At 45.1% G+C, this 24,206-nt stretch overlaps 1 protein-coding gene across 2 annotated transcripts in view; it reads left to right on the top strand.

The window, feature by feature from the left end:
* The first annotated feature begins 5,633 nt into the window (after positions 1-5,633).
* The window catches only part of PSME3 (proteasome activator subunit 3), a 28,781-nt gene continuing 10,208 nt past the window's right edge, over positions 5,634-24,206 (top strand). The window contains exons 1-5 of one of the 2 annotated variants that reach the window (XM_088480751.1): positions 5,634-5,796; positions 15,811-15,843; positions 22,813-22,875; positions 23,177-23,281; positions 23,932-23,980. In XM_088480751.1, coding sequence (XP_088336877.1) covers positions 5,755-5,796; positions 15,811-15,843; positions 22,813-22,875; positions 23,177-23,281; positions 23,932-23,980 — 292 coding nt within the window. In that variant the 5' untranslated portion in view covers positions 5,634-5,754. Of the gene's footprint in view, positions 5,797-5,988; positions 6,010-15,810; positions 15,844-22,812; positions 22,876-23,176; positions 23,282-23,931; positions 23,981-24,206 lie in introns of those variants that run through there. The other variant, XM_088480752.1, reaches the window with a different exon arrangement.

Below are 24,206 nucleotides of genomic sequence, written 5' to 3'. Positions count from 1 at the left end.
GCATCCGGAAAGTATTCACAGCGCTTCACTTTTTCCACATTTTGTTATGTTACAGCCTTATAGGGGAATTCAATATGGAGCGATAAGTCCGTTTTTTTGCACTAATATCGCACCTATGACGTCATTATCGCAGGTTTTAGTTTTACACTGTATTCAATTTCAAAGAATTTTCGCAGGTTCGAAAAGTCTGAAAAAAAACGGGGATAACTTTTCACCACTGAATAGGTGGCGAAAAAAAGTGCAGAATTGGGGTTTAGGGGTGCAGGCTTAAAAAAATAGCCTGCACCCCTGGGAATGACATTTTAAAAAGAACTGTCAAAAAAAATAAAAATAGGGACACCCCAAAAAATGTATTTAAAAATTGGGGTGAAAAAAAAAATGGGAAAAAATTGTTTAACAATAGGGAAATAGGTTCAGGGCTATTCTGCAAATATGGGGCAGGTGTATTCTAGAATAGATTAATAGCGGCAGGTGCACAGTTGCAGAATTTTTTAAAAAAATTACTTTAGGGACATAAAAATATGCTAGTACCCATTCATGTACCCCAAATTTGATGGGACCACTTAAAAAAATGAAAAAAAAAACCTAGGTGCTCTTCTGCATCACTTCTTCAATGTCGGGAAAAAAACACCTGCCGCAGCTATTTAAATCCCCGACTTTCATTTGCAGGCTAAAAACGGGGGTACCCATAGTGATCCCCCATGTTTTTACAGCTGTAGGGTCCTACAATTTTTTTAAGGAAAATTTCGTAATTTAACGCAAATCCCACTTCGCAGGCTCCCGTTTTCATAGGTTTCATATTGAATACGGGGATAAGCGGGCGCGCGCCCAATACTTTATCCCAGGTAAAAGCTCCAATATGAAACGTAAACTTCGACAGCGAAGTTTACGTTTCATATTGAATACTCCTCTTAATCCATAATGGAAAAAAAATATTTTTATCCTCAAAATTCTACACTGAATACCCCATAAAGACAATATGTAAAAAGTTGTTTTGAGATTTTTGCAAATTTAATAAAAAATAACAATAAGAAATCACATGTACATAAGTATTCACAGCCTTTGCTCAATACTTTGTTGATGCACCTTTGGCAGCAATTACAGCCTCAAGTATTCTTTGGGCAGTTTCACCCATTCCATTTTGCAGCACCTTTCAGGTTGGATGGGAAGCGTCGGTCCACAGCCATTTTGAGATCTCTCCAGAGATGTTCAATCGGATTCAAGTCTGGGCTCTGGCTGGGCACTCAAGGACATTCACAGAGTTGTCCTGAAGCCACTCTTTGATATCTTCTCTGTGTGCTTAGGGTCATTGTCCTGCTGAAAGATGAACCGTCGCCCCAGTCTGAGGTCAAGAGCGCTCTGGAGCAGGTTTTAATCCAGGATGTCTCTGTACAGTGCACTGCATTCATCTTTCCCTCTATCCTGACTAGTCTCCCAGTTCCTGCCACTGAAAAACATCCCCACAGCATGATGCTGCCACCACCATGCTTCACTGTAGGGATGGTATTAGCCTGGTGATGAGCGGTGCCTGGTTTCCTCCAAACATAATGCCTGGCATTCGCGACAAAGAGTTCAATCTTTGTCTCATCAGACCAGAGAATTTTGTTTCCCATGGTCTGAGAGTCCTTCAGGTGCATTTTGCCAAACTCCAGGCAGGCTGCCATGTGCTTTTTACTAAGGAGTGGTTTCCGTCTCGCCACTCTATCATACAGGCCTGATTGGTGGATTGATGCAGAGACGGTTATCCTCCTGGAAGGTTCTCTCTCAAACAGAGGAATGCTGTAGCTCTGACAGAGTGACCATCGGGTTCTTGGTCACCTCCCTTACTAGGGCCCTTCTCCGATCGCTCAGTTTAGATGGCCGGCCACCTCTAGGAAGAGTCCTGGTGGTTCTGAGCTTCTTCCATTTACGGATGATGGAGGCCACTGTGCTCATTGGGACCTTCAAAGGAGCAGATATTTTTCTGTACCCTTCCCCAGATTTGTGCCTCGAGACAATCCTGTTTCGGAGGTCTACGGACAATTCCTTGGACTTCATGCTTGGTTTGTGCTCTGACATGCACTGTCAAGTGTGGGACCTTATATAGACAGGTGTATGCCTTTCAAAATCATGTCCAACAACAACTGAATTTACCACAGGTAGACTTCAATTAAGCTGTAGGAACATCTCAAGGATGATCAGTGGAAACAGAATGCACCTGAGCTCAATTTTGAGCTTAATGGCAAAGGCTAAGAATACTTTGTACATGGGATTTCTTAGGTGTTAATTAAATTTGCAAAAATCTCAAAAAAACTTTTTACACGCTGTCATTATGGGGTATTGTGTGCAGAATTTTGAGGACAAACATGAATTTATTCCATTTTGGAATAAGGCTGTAACATAACAAAATGTGGAAAAACTGAAGCACTGTGAATACTTTCCGTATGCACTGTAAGGCAGGGGAGTATGAAGACAGCTGATATAAAACGGGGATGATGGAGTCAGATGATATAAGGCAGAAGACGCTGCAGACAGGTGACATAAGGCAGGGAATGCTAGAGATAGCTGACATAAAGCAGGGGATACTGGAGACAGTTGATATAAGACAGGATGATCATAGAGATAGGTGATATAAGGCATGACATGCTGGAGACAGGTGATATAAATAAGAGGATGGAGACAGGTGATATAAGGCAGTGGATGATGGAGACAGGTGATGTAAGTAATAGGTTGACGGAACAGGTTATATTAGACGGTGGATGATGGAGACAGGTGATGTAAGCCTAGGGGTCATAGAGACAGGTGATGTAAGCAAGAGGATCCTGGAGACAGGTGATATAAGGCAAGGGATGATGAAGACAGGTGATATAAGGCAGCTGATGTTAGAGACAGGCGATATAAGGCAGGGGATATTGGAGACAGGTGATATAACGCAGGGGAGATTATAGACAGTGATATAGGATGCTGGAGATGTGATATAAGGTAAGAGATGTTGGAGATTATATAGATGATAGACAGATGATATAAGGCAGGGAATGAGAAAGACAGGTGATGTAATGCAGAGAATGATAGGCTGTGGATGATGGACACAGGTGATGCAAGGCAGGGGATATAAAGCAGGGGATATTGGAGACAAGTTATATAAGGAATGAGATGCAGGAGACGTGATATAGGGCAAGAGATGTTGGAGACAGATGATATAAGGCAGGGAATTATAACGACAGGTGATGTAATGCAGAGAATGATGTAAGGCTGTTGATGATGGAGACAGGTGATTTAAGGCAGGGGATGTTGTAGACATGAGTTATAAAGCAGGGGATGCTGGAGACAGGTGATATAAGATGGTGGATGATGGAGACAGGTGATGTAAGGCAGGAGATGCTGGAGACAGGTGATATAAGATGGTGGATGATGGAGACAGGTGATGTAAGGCAGGGGGATCTTGGAGACAAGTGATGTAAGGCAGAGTGTGATAGAGGCAGTTGGTATAAAGCGGGGGATGTTGGAGACAGGTGATGTAAGGCAGGGAATGTTGGAGACAGGTGATGTAAGGCTGTATACGATATATCTGTCCAATCTGTCTGTTGGGACAGAAAATCTGGTAATGTATGGGAGCAAATAACAATAGAAATTTGCTCCCAAACACTGGAAGGCGGACCAGATTTTTCTTCCCACCAGACTGATTGGACAGATATATCTATAGGTGTGTACACAGCCTTAGGCAATGAATGACAGAGACAGGTGAGGAGGATGGGAACTGGTGATATAAAGAGGATGATGGACAGGTGATGTAAGGCAGATAAATGATCTTGGAGATGGGATGTAATACAGGGTGTGATAAAGGTAGGTGGTATAATGTGATGGATGTTGCAGACCCTCCAACATGATCCCTTCCATCCGATACAAAATGCTCTGCTCCTGGACTTCTCTCTTAATTTATGATTGCAGCCACCTGTGGTGAAATATCGGTGCTCCACCTCCAGTGGCGTAACTACGGAGGGTGCAGGGGGTGCGGCTGCACCCCCTGCACCCTCCATTTAATGGGCGCCCGCTGAGTGTGTTACCAGCGGGCGCCCGGCTAGTTCTCTCCCCCGGCAGTAGCCGGAGGACGGAGCTCAATCCTAAGCTCCGGCTTCCAGGTCCCGCAGTGCACTATGGGAGTGACGTCATGACGTCACTCCCGTAGTTCCCCAGACGGCAGCAGGCACTGGAGCGGGGTTTACGGTAAGTATTTATTTATTTTTTGTATGTGTGTGCGCGCGGGGGGGGGGGGGGGGGCACTACAGGGTGTTTACTACTGGGGGCATTACAGGGGGCTTACTACTGAGGGCACATTACAGGGGGCTTACTACTGGGGGCATTACAGGGGGCTTACTACTGGGGGCACTACAGGGGGGCTTACTACTGGAGGCACTACAGGGGGCTTACTACAGGGACCTTACTACTGGGGGCAGCATATGAGGGCACTACAGGTGCCTTACTACTGGGGGCATCATATGGGGACACTACAGCAGCATTACTACTGGGGGCACTACAGGGAGATTACCACTGGGGGCATTACAGGGGCCATCATATGGGGACACTACAGCAGCATTACTACTGGGGGCATCATATGGGGGCACTACAGGCGCCTTACTATTGGGGGCTTACTACTGGGGGTTTACTATTGGAGGCACTACAGGGGCTTACTACTGGGGGCACTACAGGGGGCTTACTACAGGGACCTTACTACTGGGGGCAGCATATGAGGGCATTACAGGGGCCTTACTACTGGGGGCATCATATAGGGGCACTACAGAGGCCTTACTACTGGGGGCATCATATGAAGACACTACAGCAGCATTACTAATGGGGGCACTACAGGGGTACAAGGGCCTTACTACTGGGTGCACTGCATAGGGGGGCCACTACTGGAGGCAATGCATAGGGGGACCATTACTGGGAGGTACTGCATAGGGGGACCACTATTGGGGGCATTGTATAAAAAGAACTGCATAGGGGGGGTGGCAGCTGGGGCTGGCATAGGTGCTGGGGGGGTGGTACATTTTAATTTGGGGGGTGGGGGGCACCAACATTTATCTTGCCTCCGGGCACCTGGGATGAAGTTACGCCACTGTGTTGGAGGGTAGGATGATGTAGACAGGAGAGCTAAGGCAGGGAATGATGAGACAGGTGATGTAAGGGAGAGGATGATGGAGACAGATGATATAAAACGGAATGATGGAGACGTGATGTAAGACAGGGAATGATGGAGACAGGTGATGTAAGGGAGGGGATGATGGAGAAAAGTGACACATGGCGGGATATAATGGAGACAAACCAGATAAGGGTTCTGCAAAGGATGATGATGAGAAAGTAAAGGCCCCCATACATCAGCAATTGATTGCAGCAATCGTGCAATTTGCAATCGATTGTGTATAAAAATCTTTCCCTTTTTCAATCGATTGCAGAATTGCCACAATCGATTGAAAAAGGGAAAAAAATTATACACAATCGATTGCAAATTGCACGATTGCTGCAATCAATTGCTGATGTATGGGGGCCTTAACACATGGGATGATGAGCGACAACTCTGCAGTAGAAAGAGACAGCGTATGGTTACCATACTGAGCTATAATTGGTTGACTAGCCAACAGATCTGTGGTGTGATTGGCTGTTTTTCGTCCCGCCCACAGTAGCGTCAGGGTGGCTGACCGCGCGGTGTATGTGGCGTCACCTCCGGTGCTGTGTCGCACGAGCCGGTCCAGGTGAGGGAGATCTCGGCGCGGGCGCATCATGTCCTCCCTGCTGAAAGTGGATCAGGAGCTGAAGAAGAAGGTGAGTGCGGGCCGGGGGCGGGCAGCGGCGGCTGTGTGCGAGACTCGGGCCGGGGCCACACGTTGCACCAAAGGGGGCATTGTCCTGACATGGTGCAGGCCGGAGGACCCGTGGCCAAAAGCATCGGGGGGCTCACTGTGTCCAGCAGCTGGCGGAGGCCACCCTGTCGTACGGAAGTCACGGAGGCTCCTATTGCCTTACCGCAGCCCACGTGTAACTCGGCATAGGCTCTTATTGTCCGTGTGTGATGGATGATCAGTGAGCACATGTCACGCACAGAGACACGGCTGGGCCATTGTGGGAGATGTAGCAAAACTTCTGAAGAGGATAAGTGACGAAGCTGTTTATTGTAACCAGTCAGCTTATAGCTGTAATTTTATAGAATGTACTAGATAAATATACAGAATCTAGTTGCTATGGGCAACACCTCACTTGTCCTCGTCAGAAGATCTGATACATCTCCTTCATGGAGGAGGGAGGGTAGGGACATTGTTTTGCTAATGCCTACACATTTACAAACCTGTCTAAGAATAATGTAATATAATGAGCAGGAAAGTGGTGAGATGCCTGTTACATGTTGGTCAGTGGCCAGTTACTGGTGTGTGCAGCTTTTTCTGGACTACATTTCCCGGCATGCACTTCCTGTCATTGTTGGGCAGACCATGAAGAGCTGTATAACAGATGATGGATGTTATCTTGGTATTGTGGATACTGTTGTGCATTTGTGTGTTTTTTTTTTTGGGGGGGGGGATGTGGTTACCATACACCCATTGTTGTTGTTCTATGTAAATAAAAAAAAAAAAAAGAATGTAAAAGCAATGTGGCAAAGTTAAAGTAATTCAACAAATGCTGACATTTTATGGCCAAAAAAAGTCCACACAATCAACAGTGATAGTATTTACCAGCATCGCCTACAATTGTATAATGTAATGATGATCTATTTGTGAAGGAAGTGCTACATGTTTTGTTAGACTGCACTAATGGCTTCTGTGTCCCTCCATATAAACTGGGAGTTTTTGACTTGTAAATTGGGAATGTTTTATATAGCGAACTGGAAGTTTTGTTTAAGCTTTACCAATATGACTTAATTATCTATTTTAAATATTAGTAGTGTAAAAACAAATTAACTGAACATGACCTGGTTCTCTCTATTCCTATTATTACACAGTAATCTCCATTTTGTATTCCACGTAATCGTAAATTATGATTTACAAAAATTAACATTCAATCCTGGTAGCATTGTAATATATAAACTATTAGAGGTCTTGACAAGTATCTGTGGCCATGGTGACTAAGAAATTAGTCATGGCAACTAGATTTTACTGTGCCAGGCTTCTGGTGGTTAGCAGACAGAAATGCTGATCCTGAAGCAGATGTTCGGCTCCTAATCTGAATCTGCTCCTTATTGTTCAGCATTTCTTTTCTCTGCATTTGCTGTTAGAACAGTCGCCGCAAAACCTATTGCTGTGAATTGAGCACTAATAGCATGCTTGCACTTGCCGATTTGTGATGCGCAGAAAAGGTACTTGATATAGCGCCCATGACATTGTGATCACCAGCATTATCTCAGCGGGGCAGGGGGGAGCGCATCAGTGGATTGGCTATAGTTATTTAGGTATATACACTTAGACTTAAAGTGTTTTTTTGTTTTGGTTTTTAAACAAGACAAAATCTTGCTAACATTGTGCCAATAAACAAAACACAGACCTCATTTAACTGAGGTCAAGACTGATTTTGCTTTATGTACCTAGCAATTATGTATCCTAAAAAATCCATAGACAACTTCAGCTACATAAGAACAAGGCAAGTTCGTGGATGCTACCATAAATGGGTTAATTTAATACTGCTGCTTTTCCTATACATGTTGTGTTTTTATTATATATATATATATATATATATATATATATATATATATATATATATATATATATATATATATATATATATATATATGTCCTGAGATGGCACCTGAGCACAATCTAATGTTATGGAGTGCCGGCCTGTTGCTATATATATATATATATATATTTTATTTTTTTTTCATTTGAGAATGATTGTCTGGCTCCCAAACCGTTAAACTGGCCCCTAAATTTTCTAAAATGTTGTGAACCCCTGCATTATGATTTAGTAGTAGAGTGGCACCATATTATGCAGAACTGTACAGAGAATATGAAATCATTCACATCTGTCAAACACACACTAGGGTTCATTTTGTCCGAATTGGCCCCGGTGAGGCAGCAACGCTAACCACAGAGCCCCCACGTGTTTTGCCCATGTTTATAGATTTAAAAGAAAAACAGCAGCAAACATTGAGTCCTGTGCACTAATGTAGATATGTGCAAACAATGCAGTACAAGAATCGATGAACAGTAACAGCACCCGGGGTATTGAGTCTTGGGGTAAGCTGATGGGCTAATCTGACCGGGACTTGCATACTGTTGCAGAAGGCAGGACAGAAAGAGACGGGTCACTTTAAGTCAGGGGTGGGGAACATTTTTCTGCCGAAGGCCATTTTACTATATATAACATTATTCATGGGCCTGCTGCAGGGCACGCCCCCTCCATGTGACGTCTCACAGGGCGGGGACACACTCGCCGGTGATTACAGCAAAGCTGTAAGGGCAGCAGTGTGACCTTCTGAAACGTCCTAAGGACGCTCCAGGCGACACTGCTGCAAAGATTCTGGCTGTAGGGTGCCAGATAAGGCTAGCAAAAAAAAAAAAGCTCAGAGGGCCAGACCAAATGATCCCGCGGGCCTTATATGGCCCCCGGGCTTGATGTTCCCCGTCCCCGCTTTAAGTGAACACCGTGCCATTAGCAATGCAGCTGCTCCTGCCTGTTTGATGCAGGCTCCTATAGTTGTGTCCTCTGAAGCACAATGGTAATATAGGTTGAGTCTCCCATATCCAAAATGCTTGGGACCAGGTGTATTTTGGATATTGGAATATTGCGTATTTTGGAATATTTGCAAACCATAATGAGATCTTGGGAAAGAGACCCAACTCTAAACACAGAATACATTTATGTATTATATACACGCAGCCTGAAGGTAATTTTATACAATATTTGTAATTTTGAGCTTAAAGTTTGTACTTTTAACTATCAAAAAGCAAAGGTTTTCACCATCTCAGTAATGCTAAAAATATTCCGTATATCGGAATATTTGGATATGGGAGACTCATAGTGTTCCCTCTAGCTCCGGTGGGAGGCAGGGCGCCGGAGCTAGAGAGGGCATGCCCGTGCCGAAGCGGGCGTGGTCATCGGAAAAGGGGCGTGTCTATAAGACGCGTCCCCTTTTCGTCACTCTTGGGGGCGTGCCCGGCACTTACGGACACGCCGGGCAGCCCCCAAGCCCTGCAGACAGGGAGAATAGATGCCGGGCGCATGCACCGGCGTCTATTCTCCGGCGGTGACAGGGTCACCGCATGTTTCTCCACCCGCGGGACACTGCGTCCCGCGGGTAAGAACGGCTCCCGCAGGCTGTGAGGGCAGGGTGCTTTTTGCCCTCCTCCTGGAGGGGAGGGTGCTTTTTGCCCTCCAGAAGGAGGGCAGGGAGCCGCGCCCCGCTAAAACAGCCTAGCAGGAACGCTAACTCAACCTGTACATTCTTTGTCTGCAAGATGTGGATCTCAACTTTTTGTTTAGTGTGGGCAAGGACTACCAAGTATACTAATCTCATAACCAAAATAAGGCTGTTTTTAAAAGTAAAATAAATAATATGTATCCAAGTTTTAATTGAAGGTATGTTTTTTTTTTTTTTTTATTTCAGTCATTAAACATTGATTTTTTTTTTTTCCTATTTAGTAACTAAGACTCCTTTAAATCAATCAATATGATTACAATATAGGCTAGTGATTACAATATTATGGTCAGGTGTGGCCTAGATGATGACATTGTTGTGCCTCTGAAATTTTAGTCAAACTAAAGAGTTGTATATTTTATTTAAAAGATGGGTCGACTCAATGAGTAGCAATCTGGCAGATGTGTAGTGGGGACGCTAATAACAGCAGTACATTGCAGACACAACATTGCTCATTTTACCTTCTATCACCCTAGGAGTGCGCAGTAATAACAATGTTGGCTCTGCTGTATTTATCCGTGATGCGTGTGGCACATTACCAATGATTGAGTTTACCTCCTTAGTAAACTGTTGAGACGAATAACTATTTCTAGTCCACCTTTCAAGTATTTTTTATGTAACTATATCAGAACATTGCTCAATATTTTGGAAAGGGTATTATTGTAACAAATGTCCTGCTCAGTATCATTCATGGGATCGGGACTTTGCGATGTAATTAGCATATTGGTGCTTTGATATGGTCAGACACTTTTCCAATAAGTCTCATGATGCAATATCTTCTGCACAATTTATTGTTTTATTAAGAGTAAATAAAATCAGAATCTGCCTAGGTGTACAAGGGTAAATTAGTTCAGGTGTGATATTTCTGAATGAACAGAATAATATCCATCACTTGCTGTAAAGCAGGCAAGCTATTTCATCTATTAATTATATTGCAAATGTGATATTCACACAGCAATTATACGATTTATTGGAATTGGTAATATAATCTAGGTTACATTAAATAATAGTCCCTGAAAAGAGTACATGATGCTTGCAGGCAAGTAATGTGAATAAGGAGAGGCAGAAAATATATATACCTCCTATCTTTTGTATCCACTTATAGAAAAAGGAAAATCACAAAGAAACTGTCGGTGTAGAAATCTTTGCGGTCACATCTTTAAGTGGCAGACTTAATTATTACTATAAATCAGCTGCAGCAACGTGCCAATTCCGTAATATTAGACCGGCACATCTTTTCATATTCATTTTAGTATATATGAGTCCCTTAGCTGGAGAGCAGAGTCTTTTGTATGAGAGTATTCACTTTGGAGCAACTCTTGATTAATAGTACTATGGTGGCTGGGCATACCTCTGACCACTAGTCATTTGTACTGTAATAATTGCTGGTGTTTGAGCACTAACCAGAATGGTCTCTCCAGTAATCTACATACCATTGGTTTACTAGCTATTGGACATAGAATCCACTAATGCATGTGTCGATATATTAATATACCCCTTGTAGTTTAGATTATTCTAGGAAATCCTACAGAAACCTGTTTTGATTTGTATATTATATTAATATTCTATTATATGCATTTTTAAATCAGATTGGGGTGACGTACAATTGGTAAATCAGATGTTGCTCAAGTTCTGGTTTGTCAGCTAAATTAATTTATTTGATCACCACCTCCAAAACCATTTGGCACTAGATGTTTTGGGTAAAAATCTAGCACAAGGCATTTTTGCCAGCTCACGACACGGAAGGCTAGACATGCTGATTATGTAACACCGTCACAATCTCCTGATGATGCTCATGAATAACGCTGAGGAAAAGGAACAGCTGTCACACTTTATCTCAATGAGACCAATTCTGTGGCGTTATGAAGAGGCTCCTCATGCATATAGTTACAATGCAATTTCAGCAGCACAAAAATGGCGATTATCAAGGTGATAATGGACCATCTCACCGATTCCACTCTCTTGATATCCCTATGCTACATCTTCTCTTATTCTCTTATTTTAAGAGACAATAGACATAAAATCCACTTTTAATGATTGAAATTTGTTTAGACTATTGTTCACAGCTATCAGATAACATGTTTGTGTTTTTTTTTCTTCTTCCTTTGGTAATGTATTAAATATTGGTTAACAGCAATATCTGCCCCAGCCTTTACAGTGATACTTAATTATCCTAATTTTCATATATTTATTACCCGTTATTCATATAGTGCGCACATTTCGCAGCACTTTACAGAGAATATTTGGCAAGGGTTAATGTTTGTTGGGAGCCGATTTACCTACCAATATATTTTTGGAGTGTAGCAGGAAACGGGAGCACCCGGAGGATCCACGAACCCACGACCTCAGTGCTATGAGGTAGTAATGCTAACCATTACACAGTCTGTGCTGCCTATATATAGGAATATAGTTCAAAACTGTATAGGGGTCATTTGAATTTATGGATGCTCTACTGTGAATGGACTTCAAAAACCATTGGTAATGTTGCTCTCAAGTAACATGAACTTTTGGATTACTTTTATGCAATAGTTTTCAGTGTCTGGCAAATACTTGGTTAAGGGGGCAAAACAATTTAAAGCGATGGTCACGAAGTTCCAGAAAAACTGTCAGAGGGCAGACACTAGTATTGCACATTTTACCTCTCACCCCATAGAAGTGTGTAGCAAAATGTAAATTTTTGGGCTTTCATAACTGTTGGAGATGTGCGTAGCAGGACATTGTGTCCACACGTCCCTGAGAACTGATTTGTCTCTTATTTCTTTAAGTATAGTGTTCCCGCTAGAGTGCGGGTAGGGCAGTGTGCTGGGGGACCCGGCAGGGAGTCTATGCGTGCCCCGAAGGCACATGCACTCCTGAAAAGGGGCATGGCCAGCAGGACACGCCTCCAATTTGACACACTTGGGGGCGTGCCCAGCACTTACAGAGGTTCTGGGCTTCCCCCAAGCTCTCCCCTCACAGTGAATACATGTTGTGCGCATGCACATTGCGTCTCTTCACTTGACGGTGATTGGTCGCTCCAACTTTTCCCACCCATGGGACACTGCAGCCCTCGGGTGGGTAAGGCTCAGGGTGTGCTGTTTTAGCGGGAACACTATAAATAATACCTCTTTTCCACTGCAGCTAAAACTCAGGATATTGCCATGTCAACCCGGGTAGCGGTTCAGTGGAATAGGCAACTAGGAAAAAAATCTTGGGTCGACTAAATCGGCATTTCTTCCCGGGTCTCGAATAAGGCTCAGTGGAAATGGGTATCCCGGGTTCGGTTCACAGTTTAGGGAGAGCCACATTTCCTGGCATTTGGAGATGATGTAATCTAGCGCCGGCAGAAGTAAGCCCCTGCATTATCCCAGGTCCAGCCCGTGGTGTAAACAGGGTTCAAGTCGCTGTGACACTGCTGGAAGCCAGTGTTCAGTGTCCCGGGCTGTACCCGGGATTTTGGTGGGAATGAGGCATAAATAAAAAATAGAGCATTTGAAAATAAATGTAGGACCAGTAAATCTAGCTATTGTTTTTTTTTCTTTATTTAATCCCATAGGGTAAATTTAGTATCTGAAAAATTAAATGTATAAGGTGGCGCTATTGAGACACACAATGATAGCTTTAATATCCCTTTTTAATTATCATATAACAATCCATAATAAAATACATTTCCTAAAAAAATGGTACATGCACATAATAAGTAACAATACAAATAAGAAGATAAAATACTCAATGAACGTGAGAATGATCATCTTGATTTTGAAGAAATTATTCCACAGAAATCCAGATAATGATATTGGGTTAGACTGCTGCAGTTCAGTAAAGATAGAGCATTCACTCTAGCAGTACCACAATGTACTGTGTATATATAGCAGCAAATATCTTTGATGGTGTTTACGGCTCTTCCAAATGCATAATAATAGTTCTAATAAGATTGATCATCTATCCAATTTACTTATCTGCAATCCAAATACTCAACAGTCCCAGATCAATATTTAAATGTAGTTGAGCTCCTCCATGAGCATTAGTATAGAACTGGTAAGCTGGAATGTCCAAGTCGCCTCCCGTGTATAACAACCGTGCTGTGCAGCTCTGTCAGGGGACCTGGCGTGGTCCAACAACTACCCGACGTCTCCGTTCAATAGTGAGAGCAATGACCGCAAATAAATCCAGACCCAACGTGAGATTTGGAGGGCGGCAGTGTCTTGAGAGGGGCGTCTCAAGCTCACCCTTGGCTGAAATACCGTGCACCGTGGATGCTCTGCACCAAAAGTATACAAGAGTGCGTCCTGATCCCCACATCTACTATGCAGTGCACAATACTTCTGTGTCCTTAACAAGGTTCTCCTCACTTGGAGGCTTTGTGCACTTCAATGTGGATAGACCACATTGAAGGTCTCGTTACTAGACCTGGGTTATTTCAACTGGGTCCTTTCACACTGCGCAGTAATCTGGGTTGCTGCGCGTTCATGTGCAATAACTCGGGTTATTTGATGGCAGTGTGAAAGGGGTATTAGCGACAGCTTGGCATATTGCTTTGTAGGAATGTACACTGTAGGTTGACTTATTTACAGCCACAGACAGTCACAGGGAATCAGCTGACTGCACACTCTTACCTGTAGGCTATGTAGCTGTAGTCGGGCTTCTGTCCTAAAGCAGTCTATAATGGATAGTGGAATATTGGGGTAACACAGAACAAGGTATTTTGATTCATGAAAATTAAAATTTTAATGTTAGAGGCCCTTTTTTCTGTTGAAGATGTCTCAATACAGAATATAAATAAAAACACGATCATTCTGTTTGCTACTGGGCTCTGCTGAGGCAGTGATTCTGCGATGTAAGAATGCAATGCTTTGGAAGCTGTTTGAATATTTATTTAATCCTCTCCCCTCCCTTCCCCTATTTGTGATCTTTCAATTTTTCCATTGCTGTCTTTTAAGTAATGCACTAGAATAGTTTTCAGCCCACGGCACACGGGGAAATTACAGAGCGATTCGCAGCAGTGCAGATTGCACGTCCCACTCTTTACCTTGTATCTCTGTGAATGTCACTATATTTGAACACTCAGGTAAGGTAAGCCACAGAAGCTCAGGCTGTCAGATGAAGTAAATTAGCTGGGCTCCCTGCAATAGCACATCCTTTATGTTGAAAAAGTAGCTGACCTGCTGGTTCTGTGTCACTGACGGATACGCTGCAATCACAGAATAAATGTTTACATTTAATTAAATATAGCTTTTACTGTAGTAAATCTTATTTCCTACCAATACATTTGTCAAAATATGAATCTTTGCAGTTTGATTTGAGCTATGCTCAATATTTATATTATTGCCCATTTTATTGTTTTTGTCATTTATGGGGATTTGCTTTGTCCGTAATGTAAAGGATTGTATTTTTTTTCTTCCAATTTGCATAGTTCAGTTTAGTGTTAATGAAATATTGCAGTGTTATTGTATATCATGGTCCAGCTACTAATAATCTCATGTGAGTGACTTATGTTTCATGGCCTCTTTTACAAGGATGTCCGTTTTTAGCATGTATGGTGTCATTATTGGCATACAAGGCCTGTGTTCACAGTAAGGTGGTAGTAATACTTCCTCTCACATAGAGGCCTGCATTCATGTCCTGCTTTAGTAAGGCTTACTGCTTGCAGGATTATTGCTTTTTGTTTTTGTATACATCTCTGTAATATCTGGTAGGATCTGCATTTAATGAACAGATTCGCTCTGTCCTATGATGGGGTAAAAGGGGTATAGATCCAGACAGGAAAATACGCAGAGGGGCAAGTAGTTAATCAAATTAATCGAATGGGATTTGGATGCGAAAGAGGAGCAGGGATCCCACGTTTTAGAAAAATATAGGGATGTATGGAAGATAAATGCTCAACATAAATTCCATTTTGTAAACAGAAGTGCCTATTTTTTTTTCTTTAACATTTGTTTTCCCTTAGTTTTTGTCATATCATATTTCGCATATTATTTGAGATCCTCATGCTATATGTTCATATTCACATTACATTGAGATTTCAGTTCCTCTTTGTCTGTGTAACGAAGTTTGCAGTGCCAGGATGTGTTTTTGTTCATATTACTGATTGCCTGCTTGATGTAAGAAACCACACACAGGTTTTCTTTGTCTTTTTGGCCGCCTTTGTCACAATGAGTGATAAAACTCTTTGTGTATGGTAATGGTGCTCCAGCCAATCAGCTCACAACTGTCATCTGTTTGAAAAATGACAGTTGGGAGATGATTGGTTGGAGCATGATTGATCATATGCAGCGAGTTTCATCATTCATTGTGAGTGATAAAACTCGTTGATTGATAAGGCCCGTAATGCAAAAAAATAAGTGATATAGTGGACCGTGTGTGTGCGTGTGTGTGTGAGAAGGGAATGAGCTTGGATGTTGGATGTAAACAAGCTAATAGTTTAATGTTTTTTCTTTCTTTCCTTTTCTCCCCAGGTTGATTGTTTCCGAGAGAGAATCACAACTGAGGTAGTACAAATAAAATGATCTTACTAAGAACATTATATCAAAATAATACATTTGTTATGGTCTTTAACTCTTATTTTCCCTAGTTTCACTAGCTAATATTGCTGTCTGAAACTAATTTTCCCTAAAGGTTCTCTATAGACAATAAAAATAAAGCATTGCACTCAGTTGGAACTCTTACAAAGAAGAGAGCCTTCTTGTAGATCAGCCACCAAATTAAAGTCAATTGCATATGTGAATTATAGTCATTATTAAAGACACCTATTGGCTAGAAATACAGTACTGGAAGCAAAACTAGTTTTCATGAGATTACTTATTTGCCAGCACTGGGCACTCCCAACCGTCTGGGTCCAAAAGCGTTGTGCCCTGCCCAGAATGTTTGTAGTTTGGGTTGGTTGAAGAAGTAGCCAAAAAGTCTCAAGTCTGCCATTGTGAATATGGGAGGGTAGGAGAATGCAGCCTGAAAGATAGAGCAACATCTTGTGCCACAGTAATGCCAATGCTTAAAGTGACTGTATGGGCTTCATTATGTAAATGGTGGTTCAGCCACCATAATTTACTTCCTCCACTAGTCACCCTATGCACTTCAGAAACGGCCTAAAAGAAGACTAAAGCCAAGTAATATTTGCATATTTGCCAGCACTGATACTCCTTTATGGGTCATCTTCCCCTGCAATCTAAGGGCTGCATCACTTCTAAAAGGTCAGCGGTTTACACACATCTGTTTTCTGGGCAACAGCTTTAGTGTGTATGTAAGTGATTTGCAGCTTCCTTTATGGTTTCATATCCAAGAATTTCCAGGTTTATATGGTCATACACTCTCACTGCAATGCCACACCATAGTAAAGCCGGGTATACACTAAATGATATGTTGTCCGATTCGGCGGATCTGACAACATATCGTCCACATCGGGCAGTGTGTACCCACTATGTCGCTGACTATGCGCGCTCCCGTGCATCGTCAGTGACATCGCTCATCAGACTGCATGCACTTCCAAACGGCGATAGCATGGCCTCAGCCGTCGCTCCCGGCATCAGCAATTGTGTATGTGCCGGTCCTGCTGCTGCTGATGTGGTACACATTAGACATAGTCTGTCTAGTGTGTACCTGGCATAAGTCAGAATGGGAGAGATCCAATTCACAGCGATGGTAAGTCCGACTAGAGGCACTTAAGTCGGAGAATGCCGGTTCTCGCAACTTAAGCTAGGTGTTTAGTCAAAAGAGATGGCATTTTCCTACTAAAGTTCCGGCCGCGAGACTGTTAGCGCCGCACTAATCCGGCAAGCAGCCTTGCGCCCGGCACTTTAGTCAGATTTCTCCACACCCTCAGGAAGGTGCAAGGAGAAATCATTAGTCAGACTAAACAGCGTGCTGAATTGAATATCTCTAGGTGCAGAGGTTCTCAAACTCTGTCTTCAGGACCCTCACAGTTCACATTTTCCAGGTCACCTAGCAGGTGCACAGGTGTACTCATTACTCACTGACACTTTTTAAAATATCCACAGGTTGAGCTAATTATTTGATTTTTGATTCTGTGAGGAGACCTGAAAAACATGCACGGTTTGGGGTTCTGAGGACCGAGTTTGAGAACCTGTGCTCTAGGAGCTCCCTCTCGGTGCTATTCAATTCACGCTGAATTGAATTGCCTCCTATGACTCCGTTACAGTGGTACCAATGAATGTTAACTTGTCCTTCCTTTATATGGTATAGATACTTAAAATAACCTTTTCATATTCAGTACTTTAATAAATCCTTTGTGGTTAGGACTCCTTTAACTTTGTTTTCAACTTTGGCATGAATTTTACTATTTCTACTTCAGGGTCCATAGGGTATCCACAGGATACCTTGGGTATAGGTGTGACGTCAGTCGCAGGGCACCAAAGAGTTAAGCTTTCAGCCTCCCAGGATGCACTAGGTCCCCCTCCTATACCCCGCCCCCGAGCCAAGGCATCTCAGTTTAGTTTGGTGCCCGGCCGGAGTCGGGTGCACCTGTTGGAGTGGGGGCTAGAAGAGCCCCTGAAGCTTTTTCTTCATGCAGCTGTGGCTGCACATCTGGATGAACAGCGTGGACAGTCAGTCCTGACGTCCATGCTGTCTTCCCTACACCCCGCCGGTACCAGAACGCCGGTACTGATCCGGGGATGCTGGTGGGCATCTGGGGTCACAGCTAGCGGTGACCCCAGATGTTCCGGACCATGGCCGGATTCAAGGGGGACAGAGGTAAGCAGCGGGGTCCCGCAGTGGGTCCCCGCTGATCACATGGTCCTAAGTCCCCAGGCAGGGGGCTCCGTGGGGACTGGCTGCAGCGTGGAGCCAGGCGACCAACCTGCGCTTCCACTACCCCCTGGGACAGCGGACCGCAGCAGAGCGGTAGCGCTGCGGCGTCCCAGGGGTTAAATGCATGCCAGGGGAGCGCGCCTTCCCTGTCTCACAGCCAGCGCCTCCCCCGCTGCACACAGCCCTCTCTGCACTGTGCTGACTGGCCCTGTGTCAGCGCTCCTCCCCCAGGCCAGCCTTCTCTCTGCTCCTCGGCGGCCATCTTTTCAGAAGCATGGTGAACGCTGCTGGAAGCCTGCATTGGAAGCATCGTGGTCTGGGTCCCCCCGCATACCTCTCCTCCGCTGTGGTCAGGTCTGTGTATGCAGCGCTGTGTCCTACCAGGCCCTGTGTCTGTGTAGTTGAGTGATCAGCGCTGTTAGTGCAGGAATTGATTTTCTTTGCATTGTATGTGACTGTGCTAGCGCTGCTGCCTGTAACTTTTCTTCTCTCAAGACTGTCTGATTTATTACTGTCCCTGTTCTTTCTGCTAAGCCCTTGCGGTGCGGTGCTGCAGGGTGGTCTCTCGCCTATTTAATATATAATTGGTGAGAGGGGTCACATACGTGGTGCCATCATATCTGAAAGTGATTTTCCCCTCCGGCTACAGTGTACCACGTGTAAAGTACCGTTAGCGGAGGGGGAGGGTAGCGCGGAGGGCCTTTGCCGGCAGTGTTTGTCCATGGCGCGGCCTCTTACGGTTACAGCACCGGTACAGGAGCCGCCCTGGGCTTGTTTCGCTCAGGCGCTAACAGCTTTAGTGGGCCAGTTAGCTCCGCAGCCCGCGTTTACTCCGATGGGTTTGTCCCAGCAGTCTGTGGTGTCGTCACCCATGCAGGGTTTCCCACGACAATTGGTGGTACCCCACAGTCTCCCTATTTCCCAATTCCCGGTTTCTCAGGAGCCAGCGTGGGTTAACTCCCTGACGAGTTCTGTACAGCACTTGTCGGATGTTTTGCAAGGGGAGTCTGTGATGCGGCCTCATAAACGGCCGGTGGCGTCTCTGTCCGCTCCTTATGAGGAAGACGAAGGGACGTCTGATGATGGGGAGATTCTGGATCCTTACGATCAGGAACCTCTCCATACTAAGTCCAAAGTATATATTCCTGGACTTATTCGGGCGGTCCGCACAGCCTTGGTGATTGAGGACGAAGTTCCCCCAGCGGCTAAGTCTAAGTATGCCTTTTTCAAAGACGTGAAGGGCGATGCCACAGTCTTTCCTCTTTCGGGTCAGTTCGCCCAGTGTTGGTCGGTCACTATGACAGACACTTGGGTTCTGGAGGTAGTCTCCCACGGGTACGCCCTCTCCTTCCGGCACAGACCCCCGGCTCGATTCTTCACCACGGGTCTACCATCAGACCGGAACAAGGCTACGGAGCTGCGGAAGGTATTGCACACTATGCTCCAGGCTAGAGTTATAGTGCCTGTTCCATTCTCCCAGAGGGGCCAGGGTTTCTACTCAAATCTTTTTTTGGTACAGAAACCCAATGGGTCCTTTCGTCCGATTCTCAACCTCAGCACTCAACAAGTCTTTGCGGGTACTGAAGTTTCGGATGGAGACCCTACGGTCCATCATTCTGGCGCTGGAACCTGGGGACTACATGGTGTCATTGGACATACAGGACGCTTACCTGCATGTCCCTATTCTTTTGCGCCATCAACAGTTCCTCAGGTTTGCAATCCGCAGCGACCACTTCCAGTTTCGGGCGTTACCTTTTGGCCTGGCGACGGCACCACGTGTTTTCACCAAGGTGATAGCGGTCATGGCGGCTTCTCTGCTGCTGCAGGGAGTCCGCATGTTGCCGTACTTGGACGACCTGTTATTGGTGGCGGGATCTCCAGAGCTCCTGTTACGCCACTTGGACCTGACCATTGCCCTGCTGCAACGGCACGGCTGGCTAATCAACTGGCAGAAGTCCACTCTAATCCCGTCTCGGAGGATTCTGCATCTTGGAGCCTTATTGGACTCGGGACAGCAAAAGATCTTCGTGACGGAGGAAAAGATCTCTGTTTTACAGTCAAGCGTGCGCAGTTGTCTGCACAGCCGCCGGGTGTCTCTACACTCGGCGATGAGGTTACTGGGCTCCATGGTGTCTGTGTTCGACATGGTGGAATATGCCCAGTTTCACTCCAGACCTCTGCAGCACCTGATCCTGTCAAAGTGGAACGGGCTGCCTCAGTCTCTGAAGTCCCAGACGATTGTGTTCACCCCGGAGGTTCGCCTGTCCCTTGCTTGGTGGTTACAGACGACCCACCTCAGCGAGGGACGTCCGTTCTGGGTTCCAAATTGGGTCCTGTTGACAACGGACGCCAGTCTTCGGGGCTGGGGAGCAGTTTTGGGTTCACATCTGTTCCAGGGCAGGTGGACGCCGACAGAAGCGGAGCTTCCAATCAATATCTTGGAACTCCGTGCGGTCTTCAATGCTCTCCAGCAGGCACATCTGTTTCTCCAGGGTCACCCGGTACAGGTCCAGTCGGACAACGCTACCACCGTGGCCTACATAAACAGGCAAGGAGGAACCCGAAGCCGGGCGGCTCTCGTAGAGGTGTCTCGGATCCTGGTTTGGGCGGAGAGTAATCTTCCGGCCATATCAGCGGTCTTCATCCCGGGAGTGCTCAATTGGGAGGCGGACTTTCTAAGTCGCCAGGATGTTCATCCGGGGGAATGGTCCCTGCACCCGGACGTTTTTCAACTACTGGTGGACAGATGGGGTCTTCCAGAGATCGACCTCATGGCGTCCCGGCACAACAAGTTGCCGGTGTACGGGTCTCGCACAAGAGACGAAGGGGCGTCTCTGGTGGATGCTCTGTCCGTCCGGTGGACGTTCCGGTTCGCATACCTGTTCCCTCCGGTCTCCCTTCTTCCACGGGTAATCCGGAAATTCAAACAGGAAGGAGGGACGCTCCTGTTGATAGCTCCCGCGTGGCCCAGACGGCACTGGTTCTCAGACCTTCAGGGTCTGTCCGTGGACAGTCCTCTGCGGTTGCCGCTACGACCGGACCTCCTGTCTCTGGGTCCTTGTCGTCACCCGGACCTGACTCGGCTGTCTTTGACGGCGTGGCTGTTGAGACGGCCATGCTGAGGTCCCGGGGGTTTTCCAGCTCTGTGGTGCGTACCATGTTGCGAGCTCGGAAACCGTGTTCCGCGAGGATATACCATCGCGTGTGGCATACGTTCTTCCAGTGGTGTCGACCGAGAGGTTATGCACCGCGGGAGTTTCGTCTGTCTCGGATTCTCGCCTGCCTGCAAGCGGGACTAGATCATGGGCTTCGCCTTGCTTCTTTGAAGGTACAGGTTTCGGCCCTGTCTGTCTGGTTTCACCGTAGGATTGCTATAATCCCGGTTGTGCGCACCTTTTATGCAAGGTGGTGTCCGCATTCAGCCGCCCTTTGTTCCAGCTGTGGCGTCGTGGGATTTGGCTGTGGTCCTGAGGGCTCTCCAAGGACCGCCGTTTGAACCACTGGGATCAGTGGATCTTAAATGGCTAACAGCTAAGACTGTTTTCCTTCTGGCTATTGCTTCGGCCAGACGTGTTTCTGAGTTAGGGGCTCTTTCTTGTAGACCCCCTTTCTTGGTTTTTCATGGGAACAGGGCAGTACTCCGCACTCGGCCCGAGTTTCTTCCCAAAGTTGTTTCCCAGTTTCATGTTAACGAGGAAATCGTTGTTCCGGCCTTTAACTCACCGGGTCTTTCCGTGGGTGAGGCCTCTTTGGATGTTGTGCGGGCCTTAAGGACTTATGTTGACCGCACTTCTTCGTTTAGGAAGTCGGACGCTTTGTTTGTCCTCTATGGCTTCCGTAAAAAGGGTTGGCCTGCTTCAAAGCAAACTTGGGCAGCCTGGATCCGTAGGCTATTTCTGAAGCTTATCTTCATGAAGGCCTACCGGTTCCTCCTTCTCTGAAGGCTCATTCCACTAGGTCTGTGGGTACTTCGTGGGCAGCTCGACGTGGTGCCTCTGCAGTCCAGATCTGCAAGGCTGCTACGTGGTCCTCTGTCCATACCTTCGTGAGGTATTACAGGTTTGACACCTTCGCCTCTCAGGATGCTTCCTTCGGGCGGCGGATTCTCCTTTCTGCACAGGAGCGTCCCCACCCTTAAAGGATACTGCTTTGGGACATCCCCAAGGTATTGTGGATACCCTATGGACCCTGAAGTAGAAAATATGAGATATGGTAAGAACTTACCCTTGTTATCTCTATTTCTACGAAGTCCATAGGGTTCCACAGGACTCTCGCCCTGTCGCACCTGTGCTGCAGATGGGCTTTGCTCTGGTCACCGGTTTTCCATCTCCCTCTGGTGAGAATGTGATTCTTGTATGTGTCCAGATCTTTGTTCTCTCTCTTCCTTCTCCTCCTCCGGCCTATGGCTTGGTAACTAACTGAGATTCCATGGCTCGGGGGCGGGGTATAGGAGGGGGACCTAGTGCATCCTGGGAGGCTGAAAGCTTAACTCTTTGGTGCCCTGCGACTGACGTCACACCTATACCCAAGGTATCCTGTGGAACCCTATGGACTTCGTAGCAATAGAGATAACAAGGGTAAGTTCTTACCATATCTCATATTTTATAACCGCATTGTCACAAATTGTCAAAAAGTAACAAAATACAAATGTTCCACATAGGGTGCAATAAATAATCTAATTTTTCTACTATAAGGCTGAAGACCTTGTTGCCAGTTTTTTCCCAAAGAAGTTACTGGAACTGGATGGCTTTCTTAAGGTAATACATAAATGTAGTGTACTGGGCTGCTATTCACATAGTGTAGGATGCTAGCAGTTTCCACATACAGTATATCTAGGCTGCATGACAACATTGTCAATCGATAATGCTCCTATATGGTTATAAAAAGTCCAGATATAAATGTTTTATTCTGCGTCAATTATGCTGATAGGCAGGCTGTTTTAATTGCTGGGAAATATCTATGTGGTGCTTTTATATCATTACTGTGTGTGCATTACAGTGAAGGAAACTTTAGGTGTCTCAGTCTCTTGCCTGATCACTTACGGTTTATGCCCTACAGGAACCCATGCTGAATGTTCAAGATCTCACACAGATTCATTCCGAAATGAACTTGCCAGTTCCAGATCCAATAATTCTGACAAACAGCCATGATGTACTGGACGCTGTAAGTGGACTTGCATTTCTGTGTAACGTGGTTTGCTGCGATATAGACTACTCACACAGTGATGTATAGAAAAAGACTTGACCGCTTAGAAACTAAACGCTGCACTGCTTTAATTTAACACACAACCGTTTAATTGCAGAGATAGGTAGTGAAATAAAGGATTTTATCATTTTGAAGGGTTATGTTTTGATTAGTAGATTGGTTTTGACCTTGCTGCATGATAATTGAGAAGGTGGTGATGTCAATCTCGCTTGAGCTTCTTAACAAACCAGGTAATCTAATGAGACTGACTCCTTCCACTTCAGAAGTCTTCAAACACCTATGTTCCAAAAATGATTCTACCTTTGTAGATGGCTGTCAGAATCCTGCTTTGTTCAACCAGTCATTTCTAGGGTAGGAGGTACATTAAAGTTTGAAGGAAGAATAAGATTGAATTATGTATGGAGTTTTTAGTGGGTCATAAGTGAAGTACTCTGTTATTAGTATTGGTGTTTAGTTCTGATGTATCGCAGAGTATTTCATTTTATAACCTGTTTAATATGTAAAACCTAGCCCATAACGGAAAGATTACAAGATGAATTTAATTGTTTTTTTTTATTTTTTATTTGGTGTACGTGATTTTCACGATCTAAATGATTGTCTTTTAACAGCCAAATCTTAAGAAGAGAAAACTGGAGGATGGAGATGATAACTTTCCAGGTAAACTACAATAACTTGTTTTTTATAGAAACATTAATTGTCTGCCTCCTCTTCTGCTGGCACCCTGCACTGCTGACAGTAACTGGGAGGGGAGGAAAGATGGGAAGGTGGGGGCGGTGGTGCTATTGAGATTTCTTCTTGGAGGTTCATACTACATGTACTACTGACCTACAATTACATGGCTTTGTCATTTGTGTGTACAGATGGCATCACATCATTGGTCATC

This window comes from Taudactylus pleione, unplaced genomic scaffold (genome assembly GCF_031769625.1).
Source record: "Taudactylus pleione unplaced genomic scaffold, aTauple2 ptg000256l, whole genome shotgun sequence".
NCBI classification, from domain to species: domain Eukaryota; kingdom Metazoa; phylum Chordata; class Amphibia; order Anura; family Myobatrachidae; genus Taudactylus; species Taudactylus pleione.
The sequence above is the reverse complement of the archived record's forward strand: the minus strand, read 5'-3'. Positions and strand labels throughout refer to the sequence as shown.